Source organism: Bos indicus x Bos taurus, chromosome 12 (genome assembly GCF_003369695.1).
Source record: "Bos indicus x Bos taurus breed Angus x Brahman F1 hybrid chromosome 12, Bos_hybrid_MaternalHap_v2.0, whole genome shotgun sequence".
NCBI classification, from domain to species: Eukaryota; Metazoa; Chordata; class Mammalia; order Artiodactyla; family Bovidae; genus Bos; species Bos indicus x Bos taurus.
Window position 1 is genome coordinate 15,470,443 of NC_040087.1, and position 16,241 is coordinate 15,486,683.

At 46.2% G+C, this 16,241-nt stretch overlaps 1 protein-coding gene across 1 annotated transcript in view; it reads right to left on the reverse strand.

Moving 5' to 3' along the window:
- Window positions 1–16,241, reverse strand: part of ERICH6B (glutamate rich 6B) — a 53,542-nt gene that overhangs the window by 9,045 nt on the left and 28,256 nt on the right. Inside the window, exons 10-13 of the mRNA XM_027557055.1 lie at window positions 15,099–15,235; window positions 12,731–12,798; window positions 6,936–6,951; window positions 6,679–6,826 (exon numbers count right to left, since the gene is read on the reverse strand). Coding sequence (XP_027412856.1) covers window positions 6,679–6,826; window positions 6,936–6,951; window positions 12,731–12,798; window positions 15,099–15,235 — 369 coding nt within the window. The remainder of the gene's footprint in view (window positions 1–6,678; window positions 6,827–6,935; window positions 6,952–12,730; window positions 12,799–15,098; window positions 15,236–16,241) is intronic.

Below are 16,241 nucleotides of genomic sequence, written 5' to 3' on the forward strand. Positions count from 1 at the left end.
GGTAAAGAATCTGTCTGCCAATGCAGGAGATGTAGGAGACGTGGGTTTGATCCCTGGGTAGGGAAGATCCCCCGGAGGAGGAATTGGCAACCCATTCCAGTATTCTCTCCTGGAGAATCTCATGGACAGAGGAGCCTGAAGGGCTACAGTCCAGAGTCAGACACGACTGAGCATGCACACATGCACGTCTCTTAGTCATGCCCTTGTCTTCACTCTTTATAGCATGTATATGTTTTCTTTTTTCTGGATCATTTGCCTGGAGATTTGCTTATTTCACTCATTTTTTTCAAAGGCCTAGCCTTTTGGTTTGCTCATTCTAATATTTTTTTGTTTTCCAGTGTATCAATTTTTGTTTCCAGCATTATTTTCTATATACGGCTGCTTTCTGTGGGTTTTCTATGTTAGACTATGTATTTTTCTTCTAATTCCTCGAATTGAACGTTGAGCTCATTGATTTCCATCTTGCTGCTTCTTCACGACCTTCTTCTCCTCTTCTTTAAGATAGGCATTTAAAGCTATAACATTTCTCTCAAAATTTTAGCTCTTTCCTCCAAGTGTAGATACTCACCTTTCATTTCATTCTGAGTATTTTAAATTGCCAATATGCTTTCCTCTTTGACACACAAGTTATTTACAGGTGTGTTTTTGAGTTTGCAAATGTACGAGTTGCTTTTGGCTACGTTGTTAATATTACCAATTAAAATCCATAGGGTTGGGCCTTCCCAGGTGGTCCAGTGGTTAGGAACCCACCTTCCAATGCAGGGGAGGCAGGTTTGATCCCTGGTCGAGGAACTAGGATTCCACGTGACTCAGGGCAATTAGGCCTGCAAACTGCAACTAAGACCCGACACAGCCAAAAATTTATACAGAAATACTAAAAAAAATCCCCAGGAATAAGAGAGCAGAGTACATATGGTATCAGCTTCCCATCCACACCTCCATCTTTGGCTGTGCTGGGTCTCACTTGTGGCAAGTTGGATCCAGTTCCCTGACCAGGGACTGAACCCTGGTCCCCTGCATTGGCAGTGAGGAGGAGTCTTAGCCACAGCACCACCAGGAAAGTCCTGGTATCAGCTCTTTAGTGTTTGCAAAGTGTTCTGTGGTTAAATGTGTCACCACTTTCTGTAGCTACTTCACTTGTGCCTGAGAAGGATACGTGTCCTCCAGGGACCTTGAGTCCCCGTCAGACATTAAAAGGCAAGCCTTTTCTCCTGCTTCCCACACCTCAGTCACTCTCACTATTCTCGTTTTCCAGTTTCTGTTTCCGGTATTACCTCCCTTACTTTCTCATATACCCTTCTATGTGTGTATGTGTGCTCAGTCGTGTCCGACTCTTTGCTACCCCATGGACTGCAGCCAGCCAGGCTCCTCTGTTTGCGAAATTTTCCAGGCAAGAATACTGGAGTGGATCGCCATTTCCTTCTCCAATACACTCTTATATACTGTAGATTTAAATACTGTACATATATACTTCTGCATTTAAATACTATACATTTAAAAGGACTTTTTTTCTTTTTACATTTTATTTGAATTTCCCAGGTGTTTGTAGCAGGATGCCTTTTCCGGTCATGTTTCATCCTGCATTACTCTAGCTAGGTGTGGCTCAGACAGTAAAAAGCCTGCTTACAATGCAGGAGACCTGGGTTTGATCTGTGGGTTGAGAAGATCCCCTGGAGAAGGAAGTGGCAACCCACGCCAGTATTCTTGCCTGGAAAATCCCATGGATGGAGGAGCCTGGTAGGCTACAGTCCATGGGGTCGCAAAGAGTTGGACACGACTGAGCGACTTCAGAGGAGAGGAAGAGGAGGTGTTAGATCAGTGGTTTTCAAGCTCTTATTTTTAATGACTGAAGAATCCTTCACTCAAGAGAGCTCACTGCAAAGTGCCAAAATCTGAGACAATGAAAGAAAAAGGTGCAGCTGGTTGATGAGCTGCTGTGGACTCCGCAGGGCGTGGCCTTCAATGCCCAGGAACCGCTTCACCAGGTGATGATGAAGATCCTGTAACTGACTCTGTCCCCACATCCAGCGTTTGCACTCAGCATGTGACTTCTACAACACAGTGACCCTATAGGAGGCGCTATCATTTCCCCCATTTAAGAGAGGCGCCTCCACTAGATGGCGCTAGTGGTAAAGAATCGGCCAGCCAATGCAGGAGACACAGGAGACGCCGGCCTGATCCCTAGGATGGGGAAGATCCCCTGGAATAAGAAATGGCAACCCGCTCCAGTATTCTTGCCAGGAAAATCCCACGAACAGAGGAGCCTGGCGGGCTACAGTCCATGGGGTTGCAAAGAGTCAGACATGACTGAGTGACCTACACAAGGCTATCCAATGAAAGGGGAGCCAGACTCCCACAGTCTGTCCCTGCGGCCCCCCAGCCCGCAGGCTCATCCTTGGAAACGCACCACCTCCAGCCATTAAGCTCCCAGCCACCTTGCGCATTTACTCTACAAATCACTGCTCTCTCTCTCTTTTTACCCTAAAGAAAGCACTTTATAAGTACATCTATGGTTGGTTTCTTCCTTAGAACTGGTAAGAAGCTTCTAGATTTTGCTCACGGGGGAGGATTTTATATTTTAGGTCTTATTTTCATAAAGCCACCCGAAGCCAGAATTTCTCGATACACTTTCTTCTCTCATCAAATTCACTTGTCATGGAATGACATTTTCCTAAAAACAAGAAGCCACGGGCAAAGAAAAATCCCTGACACAGAGATAGAGTCATTCCATTTTCCCTCACTGGGAAATATACCACACAAAGCCAAATGGAGGAATCTAAGAATTTTGGCCCGAGCAACTGAGAAAAAGCTGTATTATCACTTAGTAAATTGGAGAACACATGAGAAACTAACATTTATGTAACATCATGCAGCTTTTAAAGCACCTCTGCATATAATGTAGACTTAGCCTTTTCCAACAATTTTGTGGGATAAGTATGGTCTTCTTATCTTCACTTTAAAATTCAAGAGAGTGAGACCCAGAAAAACATACATGATGGTCTTAAGCACAGAGGTTGTGTTATTAGTCAGGGCTACTTAAAAAATACGCCCAGTGAGACAGCTTCTCACCACCTCCGCCACCAGCCTAGTAGAGATGCACGTCATCTCTCACCTGCATTAATACCTGGCTTCCAGCCGAACTTTCTGCCTTTCCTCTTGCCCCCTTAAGCCTGTTCTCCATAGAGCAGCCAGAAAGATTCTTCCAGAGCTTAAGCCAGATGATGTTCCTCCTGCTCTAGCCCCTCCAGTGGCTCCACAGCATCCTCTGGATAAAACCAGGACCCACAAGGCTCTACCTGACCTAAACACCGAGCTCATTTCCCATCCCTTTCTCACTTGCTCACCACCGTCCTTGAGGCTAGGGGCCTCAGGGCCTTTGCATGTGTTAGCTCTGCCTAGGACACTCCTCCTCCAAGTCTCTAGTGGCTCACTCCCTCTTTTCGTGCCTGCCTAGGATCAAATGGCACTTCTGCAATTGCACTAAAAGCATGACAGTTACTCCTTTCTCAGCCCAGCAACTCTAGAGCCTCTCATCCTGCTTGCCTTCCTGCGGCACCTAACAATACCTGCCTTGGCACTGAACAGAATTTTGTGCATTGACTGTTCAGTCACTCAGTTGTGTCTGACTCTCTGTGACCCCATGGACCGCAGCACGCCAGGCCTCCCTGTCCATCACCAATTCCTGGAGTTTACCCAAACTCATGTCCATTGAGTCGGTGATGCCATCCAGCCATCTCATCCTCCATCCCGTTGACTGTGTGCTCAACTAAAACGTAAGTTCCCTGGCTCCCAAGGCTTTGTTTGTTCACCCTTGTGGCTCCAGCACCTAGAAGAGGGCCTGGGGCTCTGCACGTTCTCAGTATATATTTACAGAAAGCGGAGAGTCTATCACATCTTCCTACTTCCCCCTTGAGTGCCTTTTTTTTTTGAACTCCGGACCTTACTAGCTCATGTGACTAACTGAGACTAGTTTTCACTCATGGCTTTATAGTGTCCATCTTTATAAATATACCATGTGATTGGCTTTTACAGATAGGCTTTATTTTTTAGAGCAGGTCACAGCAAAATTGAGTAGAAAATACAGAGATTCCCCATAAATTCTCTGCACCCCCACACACATGCGCAGCCTCCCCCCCACTATCAGCATCCCACACCGTAGTGTACATGTATACAAAGAATCTACACTGCATATCACCATTACCCAGAGTCCATAGTTTACACTGGGGTTCACTCCTGGTATTCTACATTCTGTGGGTTTATACAGATATATAATGACATATGGTCTTCCCTGGTGGCTCAGCTGTAAAGAATCCACCTGCAACGCAGGAGACACAGGTTCAATCCCTGGGTTGGGAAGATCCCCTGGAGAGGGAAATGGCAACCCACTCCAGTATTCTTGCCTGGAGAATCCCATGGACGGAGGAGCCTGGTGGGCTACAGTCCATGGGTCTCAAAGGCTCAGACACGGCTTAGTGACTAAAGAGCAGTACTAATGACATATATCTACCGTTACAATACAGAATGTATGCATGGCCCTGAAAGCCCGCTGTGCTCCTCCTGTTCATCCTTCTTCCCAGATACCTGCCAACCACTGGGTCTTTTTACTGCTGCCATGGTTTTGCCTTTCCCATAGTGTTGTTTAATTGGAATCATACAATATGTAGCCTTTTTGGATTGGCTTCCTAGACTTAGTGATACAAATTTAAGTTTCCTCCATGTCTTTTCATGGCTTGATAGTTCATTTCTTTTCAGCACTAATATTCCATTGTATGGATGTACCACAGTTCACATACGCATTCACCATGCAATTGCTTTTTTTTTTTTTTTTTTCTTCCAATTTTATTTTATTTTTAAACTTTACATAATTGTATTAGTTTTGCCAAATATCAAAATGAATCCTCCACAGGTATACATGCGCTCCCCATCCCGAACCCTCCTCCCTCCTCCCTCCCCATACCATCCCTCTGGGCCGTCCCAGTGCACCAGCCCCAAGCATCCAGCATCATGCATCGAACCTGGACTGGCAACTCGTTTCCTACATGATATTTTATATGTTTCATTGCCATTCTCCCAAATCTTCCCACCCTGTCCCTCTCCCACAGAGTCCATAAGACTGTTCTATTGCAATTGCTTTTTGATATAGATTTTAAATTTGTTAAGGGAGGGACCTACATATTATAGATTTACTTTCCTCTACTCCCAATTCCAACCAGTTGGTTACTGTAGGCCCTGCAAAGAGAAGTGTTTCAATGACAATGATCCCAGTTAAAGTCCTGGCCAATCTGTGATAAACCACACACTCAGCTGTGCCTCGTGTATATGGGACATATTTGTCTCATTTGTGTTCACATTGTGTATTGGTCCTGACAGCTCTCTGAGGGTATGTGTATATGTCCCACCTGAACCACCCCCAGCCCCCCCACCCCCAGTTCAGTTCAGTTGCTCAGTCGTGTCTGACTCTTTGTGACCCCATGGACTGCAGTATGCCAGACTTCCGTGTCTATCACCACCTCCCGGAGCTTGCGCAAACTCATGTCCATTGAATCAGTGATGCCATCCAACCATCTCATTCTCTGTCATCCCCTTCTCTTCCTGCCTTCAATCTTTCCCAGCATCAGGGTCTTTTCCAATGAGTCATTTCTTCCCATTGGGTGGCCAAAGTATTGGAGTTTCAGCTTCAGCATCAGTCCTTCCAATGAATATTCAGGACTGATTTCCTTTAGGATGGACTGGTTGGATCTCCTTGCAGTCCAAGGGACTCTCAAGAGTCTCTTCCAACACCACAGTTCTAAAGCATCAATTCTTTGGCGCTCAGCTTTCTTTATAGTCCAACTGTCACATCCATACATGACTACTGGAAAAGCCATAGCTTTGACTAGATAGACCTTTCTCAGTAAAGTAATGTCTCTGCTTTTTAATATGCTATCTAGGTTGGTTATAACTTTTCTTCCAAGCAGCAAGCATCTTTTAATTTCATGGCTGCAGTCACCATCTGTGCAGATTTTGGAGCCCAAGAAAATAAAGTCTGTCGCTGTTTCCACTGTTTTCCCATCTATTTGCCATGAAGTGATGGGACTGGATGCCATGATCTTAGTTTTCTGAATGTTGAGTTTTAAGCCAACTTTCTCACTCTCCTCTTTCACTTTCATCAAGAGGCTTTTTAGTTCCTCTTCACTTTCTGCCATAAGGGTGGTGTTATCTGCATATCTGAGGTTATTGATGTTTCTCCCAACAATCTTGATTCCAGCTTGTGCTTCCTCCAGCCCGGCATTTCGCATGATGTACTCTGCATATAAGTTAAATAAGCAGGGTGACAATATACATCCTTGACATACTCCTTTCCCAATTTGGAACCAGTCTGTTGTTCTGTGTCTGATTCTAACTTGCTTCTTGACCTGCATACAGATTTCTCAGGAGGCAGGTAAGGTGTTCTGGTATTCCCATCTCTTTCAGAATTTTCCACAGTTTATTGTGATCCACACAGTCAAAGCCTGTGGCATAGTCAATAAAGCAGAAGTAGATGTTTTTCTGGAACTCTTTTGCTGTTTTGATGATCCAATGGATGTTGGCAATTTGATCTTTGGTTCCTCTGCCTTTTCTAAATGCAGTAAACCCCCACCCCCAACGCCAAACAAACAAAAAAAAACCCTGGACAAAATGCAAACACCAGGGCATTACCTTAAGCTTGCTGTTGATCCAGTCCGTATCTAGTTCTAACGTCTTTGTACGGTGAACAACACGACGAGCTTTTTTGACTTCTTTCTCTGGCTCCACCTCCTCCTCCTCGTCTTGTGGTGGTATATTACATAAGTGAAACGTGAACGTGCTCTCTGCAGTCCTTTGGCTAAATATGGCTTTGGTAGAAAAGAGAAAGAAAACTTAGATCTATTTCTCTCAAGGAACCCAAAGAGAGTTTGAGGAGTTGGGATATTGACCATATTTCCCCAAGCTCTCTCATTTTTTCCCATTCATTCTTTCATTCCACACACAATTATTAAGGGCCTGTGAGGTGCCAGCTCAGTGTCAGATGCCTGACACCATGGTGAATGCCACACAGTCCAGACCTGGGGATGCGAGGGGTGACACACCAGCCATGTGCCAGGAACAAGTGAGGCTGCTGAGTCTGGTAATTGAGAAAAACAGGCTAAAGTGGGAGTCATTAAAAAAAAAAGGAAACATGCCTTAAGCATGCTGCTACTGCTAAGTCGCTTCAGTCGTGTCTGACTCTGTGCAACCCCATAGACGGCAGCCCACCAGGCTCCCCCATCCCTGGGATTCTCCAGGCAAGAACACTGGAGTGGGTTGCCATTTCCTTCTCCAATGCATGAAAGTGAAAAGTGAAAGTGAAGTCGCTCAGTTGTGTCTGGCTCTTAGCGACCCCATGGACCGCAGCCTACCAGGCTCCTCTATCCATGGGATTTTCCAGGCAAGAGTACTGGAGTGGGGTGCCATTGCCTTAAGCATGCTATTTTAACTTAAAACACAAATGTATACTAACAATATTTTAAAATTTTATTTTTAATTGGAGGACATTGCTTTCCAATGTTTGTTAGTTTCTGCTGTACAACAAAGTGAATCAGCTGTATGTATACATATATTCCCTCCCTGTTGAGCCTCCCTCCCACACCCCCATCCCACCACTCTAGGTCATCACAGACCACTGAGCTGAGCTTGCTGTGCTGTATTAGCAGGCTCCCACTAGCTAGCTATTTTTTTTTTTTTTTTAATTTTATTTTATTTTTAAACTTTACATAATTGTATTAGTTTTGCCAAACATCAAAATGAATCCACCACAGGTATACATGTGTTCCCCATCCTGAACCCTCCTCCCTCCTCCCTCCCCATACCATCCCTCTGGGTCGTCCCAGTGCACTAGCCCCAAGCATCCAGTATCGTGCATCGAACCTGGACTGGCAACTCGTTTCTTACATGATATTTTACATGTTACAATGTCATTCTCCCAAATCTTCCCACCCTCTCCCTCTCCCACAGAGTCCATAAGACTGTTCTATACATCAGTGTCTCTTTTGCTGTCTCGTACACAGGGTTATTGTTACCATCTTTCTAAATTCCATATATATGCGTTAGAATACTGTATTTATGTTTTTCCTTCTGGCTTACTTCACTCTGTATAATAGGCTCCAGTTTCATCCACCTCATTAGAACTGATTCAAATGTATTCTTTTGAATGGCTGAGTAATACTCCATTGTGTATATGTACCACAGCTTTCTTATCCATTCATCTGCTGATGGACATCTAGGTTGCTTCCATGTCTTGGCTATAATAAACAGTGCTGCGATGAACATTGGGGTACACGTGTCTCTTTCCCTTCTGGTTTCCTCAGTGTGTATGCCCAGCAGTGGGGTTGCTGGATCATAAGGCAGTTCTATTTCCAGTTTTTTAAGGAATCTCCACACTGTTCTCCATAGTGGCTGTACTAGTTTGCATTCCCACCAACAGTGTAAGAGGGTTCCCTTTTCTCCACACCCTCTCCAGCATTTATTATTTGTAGACTTTTGGATCGCAGCCATTCTGACTGGTGTGAAATGGTACCTCATAGTAGTTTTGATTTGCATTTCTCTGATAATGAGTGATGTTGAGCATCTTTTCATGTGTTTGTTAGCCATCTGTATGTCTTTTTTGGAGAAATGTCTATTTAGTTCTTTGGCCCATTTTTTGATTGGGTCGTTTATTTTTCTGGAGCTAGCTATTTTATACGTGGTAGCTAACACACCAATTTTAACTGCAGGACTCTGTGATCACATTTGCTCAAACCCCATTCATAATTTATCATCGGTCACTTTCAACTTTGGCAATTTCTACATAGTTTGAGTGCAGGATTGTAGACTTGAAAAAAAAATCTATATATCCCGCAGCCTTTTGTGTATGTTTGGTGCACGCCTAGTTCTAAGCAGTATTTGTAAAGCTACTTACTTTTTTTTTTCATAGCTACTTTCTTATTGAATCTTCTCAAAAGTATTCCACTTAGTTTTCACAGCAGCAGCAGGGTTTTTTTTAGTCTTCATTTCAGTCCATTTTTATAACTATTGAATTTTGGAGTAAGCTAGCAAGGACTACTTGCCTGGAAAATCCCATGGGTGGAGGAGCCTGGTGGGCTACAGTCCATGGGGTCGCTAAGAGTCAGACACGACTGAGCAACTTCACTTTCACTTTTCACTTTAATGCATTGGAGAAGGAAACGGCAACGCGCTCCAGTGTTCTTGCCTGGAGAATCCCAGGCGGAGCCTGGTGGGCTGCCGTCTGTGGGGTCGCACAGAGTCGGACACAACTGAAGTGACTTAGCAGCAGTTAAGAGAGCTTGGTTGTCCCACCATTGGGTCCAGCCCAGCATTGGAGGAGGTGTTGGAGAGGACGTGACAGCTTGTTGACCCAGGAGCTAGACGGGGCATGGAAGTCTCCCCACCCCCTTCCCGGTCCTTGGAATGTATGTTCTGCCCACGGTTCCCACACTGGGAACCCTTTGCAAGGATGCAGCTTCGCGGGCACTGTGTTGTTGAGCCCACCTGGATGGATGCCTCCCTGAAGTCAGGTAAGGCCTCCATTTAAACTGTAAGAGTCTGGCCAGTGGAGGTGGAAATCCACAAGTCTTGTGCCGCCAGAGAAATGCACATGTCGGGTGTAAGTTCTCTTGCTTTTTAAACCTGCCACCTACAATTTGGAGGGGACCGCCTCTCAGGCCTTTCCTTGCCCTCTGCTTCTTGTCGTTCAGTTGCTCAGTCATGTCCAACTCTTTGCGACCTCAGGGACTGCAGCACGCCCTGGCCTTCACTGTCTCCCGGAGTTTACTCAGACTCGTGTCCCTGAAGTCGGTGATGCTATCTTACAGCGGCTGATTTAGAATTTCACCCCAGGGACTCTGAGGTTGCCAACACAGAGGGCAAGGTGCCATCGGAGCACACAGGGACCCTATCCAGGCCTGGAGGTTGTGCACAGAGTGGAAATTGTCTCTAGTTTGCCAGGTGGAATTCCTAGCATAAGTGCTGCATGGCTGAAGGCTAGCGTGAGACCAGCTTAGTAATAACGGGTGACTCTGGAGAGAGAGGCAGGGCTAGGTCATTCCTTTATTCACTCACTCAGGAAATATCCATTGTGTTCACGTATGCCCAAAGCTGTCCTAGGTACCGGGGGTGGCACAGAGCCTGCTGCCCGTTCTAGTAGGGGCATTGGATGCTACACAAGTGAACAGGTGAAAACTTCACCTGCTGGTGGCTAGGCGTGCCCCAAAGAAACGGTAAGCAGATGAGAAGAATGGAAAATGATTGTGCGTGTGTGCACACTGGTTTGTAAAGGGTAGCCAAAGAAACAGTTTCTGAGAAGGTGACTTTTAAGCAGAGACCTGAATAAAGTGAGGGAGCAAGTCACAAGAATATTGGCGTGCAGAGTGCTCTAGCCAGAGGACCGCACATTCAAAGGCCCTGTGTCAGGGAGGGCTGCTCATGTGATGAATAACAGAAAAGCCAGTGTGTCTGGAATGGACAAGAGCGAGGGCCTTTGAAGCCACGTGGGGAAAATGTGGAATTTTCCTGGAGGTAGTGGAGGGCCAGGGAAGTGTTTTGAAAAGATTTTGCTGGAAAGAATGTGAAGAAAGGACTGAGAAAGGAGAGGATGGGAGTCAGGGACACTGGGGCAATGAAGGTGTCTGAGGTGGTGTCGGTGATGTCGGAGAGGTGTGGAGTGGGACTTGGGGAGAGGAGAACACGGCTGTGTGCCCCTGAGGAACGGGAGGAGGCTGCTCCTTAGAGCTCAGAGAGGAGCTTGTCCTCAGGGAGATGAGGAGAGAGGTGGGTGGGGGCAGAGTCGATGAGAGCGCTTTGTGAGAGGTCTGGACGCGGGCCTCAGTCTCCCTCGGAGGAGCCCTCCTCGGTGCTTCCTTCCGGAGTGGAGGCGATTTGTGCGGGGGGAGGCGGATGTGAGCCCGGCTGCTCTTCCTGAGGGTCAGTCAGAAATGAACAGACAGCATTCCTGAAATGGTCACGGTAACAAGGGACACAGATATGCTCATTTTTTTCCCATCAGACGGCTAGAAGCACGGATTTTTTGGTTTGTGCTGTATAACCAGCTCTGTCTTCAATGGGGGAGGTGTTAGGCTGCCTGTCTGAGCCTCAGTTTCCTTAAAGTGGGGTCAGGCTGGCTGCAGAGACCTGTCAGGTTCCTCTGAAGTGATGTTGCTTGGAGGCTGCTGCCCAGAGACGGCCCGCAGGCCTGTGTCCTTCACACGGGGAGCTTTGGGGTCTGGTGGCTCAAGACACGAGCTGTGTAGTATCTCCCACTTCTTTTCACCCACGGGAGAGGCTACATAATTTCAAAATGCAGGTATCCTTGTTTTAAAATTATTCAAGATTTCAGGGACTTCCCTGGTGGTCCAGTGGTTAAGACGCTGCCCTCCCAGTGCAGGGTGCATGGGTTTGATCCCTGGTCAGGGAACTAGAACCCCGCATGTTAGGCAACCAAAATAAATTAATGAAGGATTTCAAGACAGTGGCAGCCGAGCATTAAAAGCAAGCGCAGGGCCCTAAGTGTGGGGGCCTGTGTACCTGCACAGCTCACATGCCTGCGAAGCCATCCTTGGCTTGGAAATAGGAGGGTTCAGAGACAAGGGGCTGCCCACAGCAGTCATTCTACAGGAGTTAGGTCAGGGCATATACTTACTGGTATGGGGATGGGAGCACTTCTTGAGAGGGAACCTGGGGTTTTGTCCTGGCTCAGCAAGAAAGAGCGCCGTGATGGAGGAGGTGTGTCAGCTCTGGCTGTCGTTGCCAATTCTATGTCAGTGGGATCTGGTCATCTGAAAGATGTTCCAGCTGGTGGTTTGGAGTTTCTGAATTAAGTAGCCTGGTAGCTTAGGCTCTTGGCTCAGAGTTTTTGATTAGACCCCCAAAGCTGGCAGAGTCCATGATTGGCAAGTCTTAACAGCTGGACCTCCAATGCCTTTCAGTCCAGTTCAGTTGCTCAGTTGTGTCCGACTCTTTGCGACCCCATGGACTGCAGCATGCCAGGCCTCCCTGTCCATCACCAACTCCCACAGTTTACTCAAACCCATGTCCATTGAGTCGGTGATGCCATCCAACCATCTCATCCTCTGTGGTTGCCTTCTCTTCTCGCCTTCAATCTTTCCCAGCATCCGGGTGTTTTCAGATGAGTCAGTTCTCGTCAGGTGGCCAAAGTATTGGAGTTTCAGCTTCAGCATCAGGTGGCCAAAGTATTGGAGTTTCAGCTTCAGCATCAGGTGGCCAAAGTATTGGAGTTTCAGCTTCAGCATCAGTCCTTCTAGTAAATATTCAGGACTGATTTCCTTTAGGATGCCTTTAGTATCTGGTAAGGGGCTATTTCTTTCTTAAACTTTGTGTTAATGACTCTTAGAACTTCCCCCAATACAGGTTAGATGCCTTCTTGTGTGGTCCTATAGTATCCCCTTCCCACCAAAGCATTAACTATTTTATGTGCAAATTCCCTGCTTTCCTGTTTATCTTCGCCTCCTGCCCTCCCTGCCACCCTCATCACAATCAAAGGATAAGCCCCTTGAAGTCCCAGACTGTGTTTGGCTTGCTCCGTATTTTAGTCCCTGGCAGCTGAGACTTTACTGGCCCAATGGATGCTCAAGTGAGGGAACGAGCATTTCTGCCTCCTTGAGGGACAAGGGGGAAGGTGGGAGACGGCAAGAAGCACCCGGGGGAACCAGGTGATTGGATGGAAAATGGGGAGAGGAGCTCTTACTTTCACGTTTCCTCATAATCCAGAGGATCGTCTCCTTGTATTTTTCAAAATTTTTCTTCAACCTGGAAGGAAGGGGAATCGTCTTTAAAAGCTGAGACCGAATTCGTGTTTACATGTCATGCTACGCGACAGACAGAGCTGGGGCCGGCTCCATCATTTCCTAGGTGGAGACTTGGCTGGATAGCTCTGCCTTTGCAGCCAGCTTTCTTCCAGTCTCTGCTCAGGAATAAAGGGCCAGCACTTGGTGCTGTGCGTCCCTCCTGGCCTTTAACTGGCCTTCAGCCTCGGCACCTGGGCTGACCCCAGATCCTTCCAAATGAATTCAGTGGGGTTCCTCTTGGGAATGAAGCCAGGGTCGGGAGATCCAAAGCCAGCCAAAGCTGACTCTATGAGTTCAGCTCGTGCAGGCTGTTTTTTTTCTGTGGCTTGAGCACATTTCAGTAAAGCCTTATTCAGAAATAGCTTAGAGAAACAGTATTATTTGTGAACCGGACACAGCCACCTGAAACTCCTTTACACTGAGTAGGAAATTTTCAAATAAACTCACTCAAAAATGACTCACCATGAAGGCCACATTAAGGCACAGCTCTTCAAAATGATCAAGCCTTCAACCCTCCTTTCATGTGAATATACAAAACGAGTCATCCTGGCATTTCAATGGCTGGGACTGTTTTCCTGCCAAATAAGGGTGGTCTCCGGAGACAGCAGCCTTTCCTGGTCCTCAGATCAGAGACCTTTTGAAAGGGAATCTGCCGGAAGGAGGGAGCTTCCAAGGCTTAATTGGATCTGAGCAGAGGGCCTTTGACACGGCAGATTTTAAGTTCTCGCTTCAGAGTCCTCGAAGAGAGTGTAATAATTTAACCCCGAGCAACCTCAGGAAGCAAATATCATCTGCTGAAAAGGGCTGGACTGTTTGCCTGGCGGAAAGGAGGTTTAGTGTCTGTACTTTAGAAGCTATTTGCAAGTTGAGAATGAGCTCCTCGTGGCCCATTTGTGCCAAGAGTTCCTTGTTTTATTTGCAAGCACTGTGAATGGAATTGAAGCAGTTACCTCGCCTACCATCACTTGTAAAAGAACAAGGAGGAAGAGGGTGGGGTGAAGCCTGTCCAGGCTGACAGCAGGATGCCAGGTGCATGCCAGAGTTAGATTCCAGTGGGGGGATCCCTCCAGAGGCAGCCAGTGCCCTTTGGGGAAGGTTCTTTCCTTGGTTCTTTGCTCAGCTTGGCAAGCTAATGGAATCCTTACTAGCCTTGCTAGTAAGGGTACGCACTACTGTACAGACCAGCACACAGTAGGTGCGTTCCCTGGGTGCAGTTAGGTTAGAATGAGCCTCGGTTATGGGCTTAATGAGAAAGAAGGGGAGAAAATGTAACCTAGCATGTAGGATAACCTACAACGGTGTTATTTGGGATTTTTTTTTTCTTGTTTTATGAGGATCTGAAAACTTGGGTGTTCTTTGTATTTTGCATTGTGTATTTAGCCTTCCCTTTTCCTAGAGAAGCCTTAGGGGTCTCTGGCCCCAGGACTCTATTGAGCCCAAAGCAGAAGTTGCTGGCAGTCAGTGTCTCCCTGATTTTTTGGGAGTCTTCATTCAGCAAGGAGGTTATGCATGGCACCCCATCCCCCACAGCCTGTTCCTCGGAGCCCCTGCCAGAGAGTGCCTCAGATGCCCTGACCATGTACCTTGTTCACCAAGGCTTCTGACAGCTGGATAAGTGAAAATCCAGGCTTCCTTGTACCACAGGCTGGATGTGCAGATGGGGTTCTGGAACATTTTGTGACTGGGGTCATGCCAACTAGAAACATTTGGTGCCAGCAGCCATCTGCAATAACTTTATCCCTCCCCAAGCCCCTGCCATGAATCCCAGGTCAGTGATGCTTGGGGCTTATCCCCCTCAAGGAGCATGGAGATGCAATGGCTAGCCTAGGATGAAACTAAGGAATTTCTTGGAAGATGCCCATGATCCCCCCAATGTCCCTTCTCATCAAAGGCTCAGGGGTCTGAGCCTTGCCTCCCAGACTTTGGTATAAGTTCACAGTCCCTTCAAGACTTTTTCTTGCCTGGGATTTCCAGCCTGTGTCCCTGCTCACCTTTGATGCTATCTTGTACATCGCCTGTTCATAGATTTCTTTGCCTTTGAGTTTTGGCAGCCGGATCATCCTGTCCCCTGACCCCTAATCTTACTCTTGTCCTGTGTCTGGCTGTGCCAGCTCTTTGACACAAGGAAGCTTCTAGACCCTGGCCTTCCTTGTGCTCTCGTGGCCCAGTTAATACTTTTCTCTGCCGCTAGCTTTGGTCTACCTCCACCCAGTGACCAGCACCTTCCCAGTGACCACCAGTTCTATCCCTCTTGTCACTTACAGAATTCCCAGTTTCCTTCTGGTTTCACCCTCCAGATGACCAGTCAGGGGAATGGTAATATCCTCCTCCAGTTCGTCACGAACAGCCATTTCTTTGAGCACGGTCCTGAACACTGACTGATAGGAGGTGGTCGAAACCTGCAAAAGAGTTAATCTTTAATGTATATAAATCTTCTTCATCTACCTCTGTTTAACTTTGCATATCTCTTCTTGCTTTCTTTTCCTCTCAAAATATTTGTTAGTTTTGTTTTCATTGCTTTATTCCCCACTTGGCACCTTGCTTTCGTTTTGTTTTCCAGTTTGTGCTTTAGTTAGTTTTGTTCTTAACTGGTAAATATAATTTTTGATTTCCTTTGTTTGCCGGGTCAATCTACTGTATTTTATTTTTGTTGGACTGCTTTAACTTTGCTCATGGGTGTATATATATGTGTGTATATTCCATTATTTTAATTATTATTTGCCTGATTTTGTGACTGCCATTTGTCTGGGGTTCATCTTTGGTTTCTTGGTTTTGGGTATTTGTTTTAATCTCACTTAATGCCATAAAAAACCATTTGTGGAATCCTCCTTCCTGACCAGAGATCAAGCCCTGGGCCTAAGTGGACTCCAAGACCCTAGACCACCAGAGAACTAACCCTAGAGAGTATCAAATAGTGAGAACTCACGCAAAGGAAACCACTTGAAAACAAGTCCCGACATCACCCAACCACCAGTAGCACCTGTGCACCCTCATCTAAACAACAAACAAAACAAAAATACAAACCCAGTCATCGGCAGACAGGATCACCACCTCACTCAGCCTTGCCCATCAGAGGAAAAACAAACAAAAAACTCAACACAAATTTCACCCTGTACGAAGCTTACACAACCACTGGACCAACCTTACAAAGGCAGAAACCAAAGAAAGAAAGAATTCAACCTTGAAGTCTGGGAAAAGGAGACCTTAAACACAATAAGTTAAAAAAAAATAATGAAAAGGGTGAGAAATACTACGCAAATGAAGAAACAAATTAGAAACACAGAGGTCCAAATAAATGAAGAGGAAATAAGCAAACTACCTGAAAAAGAATTCAGAATAATGGTAGTAAAGATGATCAAAAACCTTGAAAACAAAATGGAGAAAATGCAAGAATCAATTATCAAA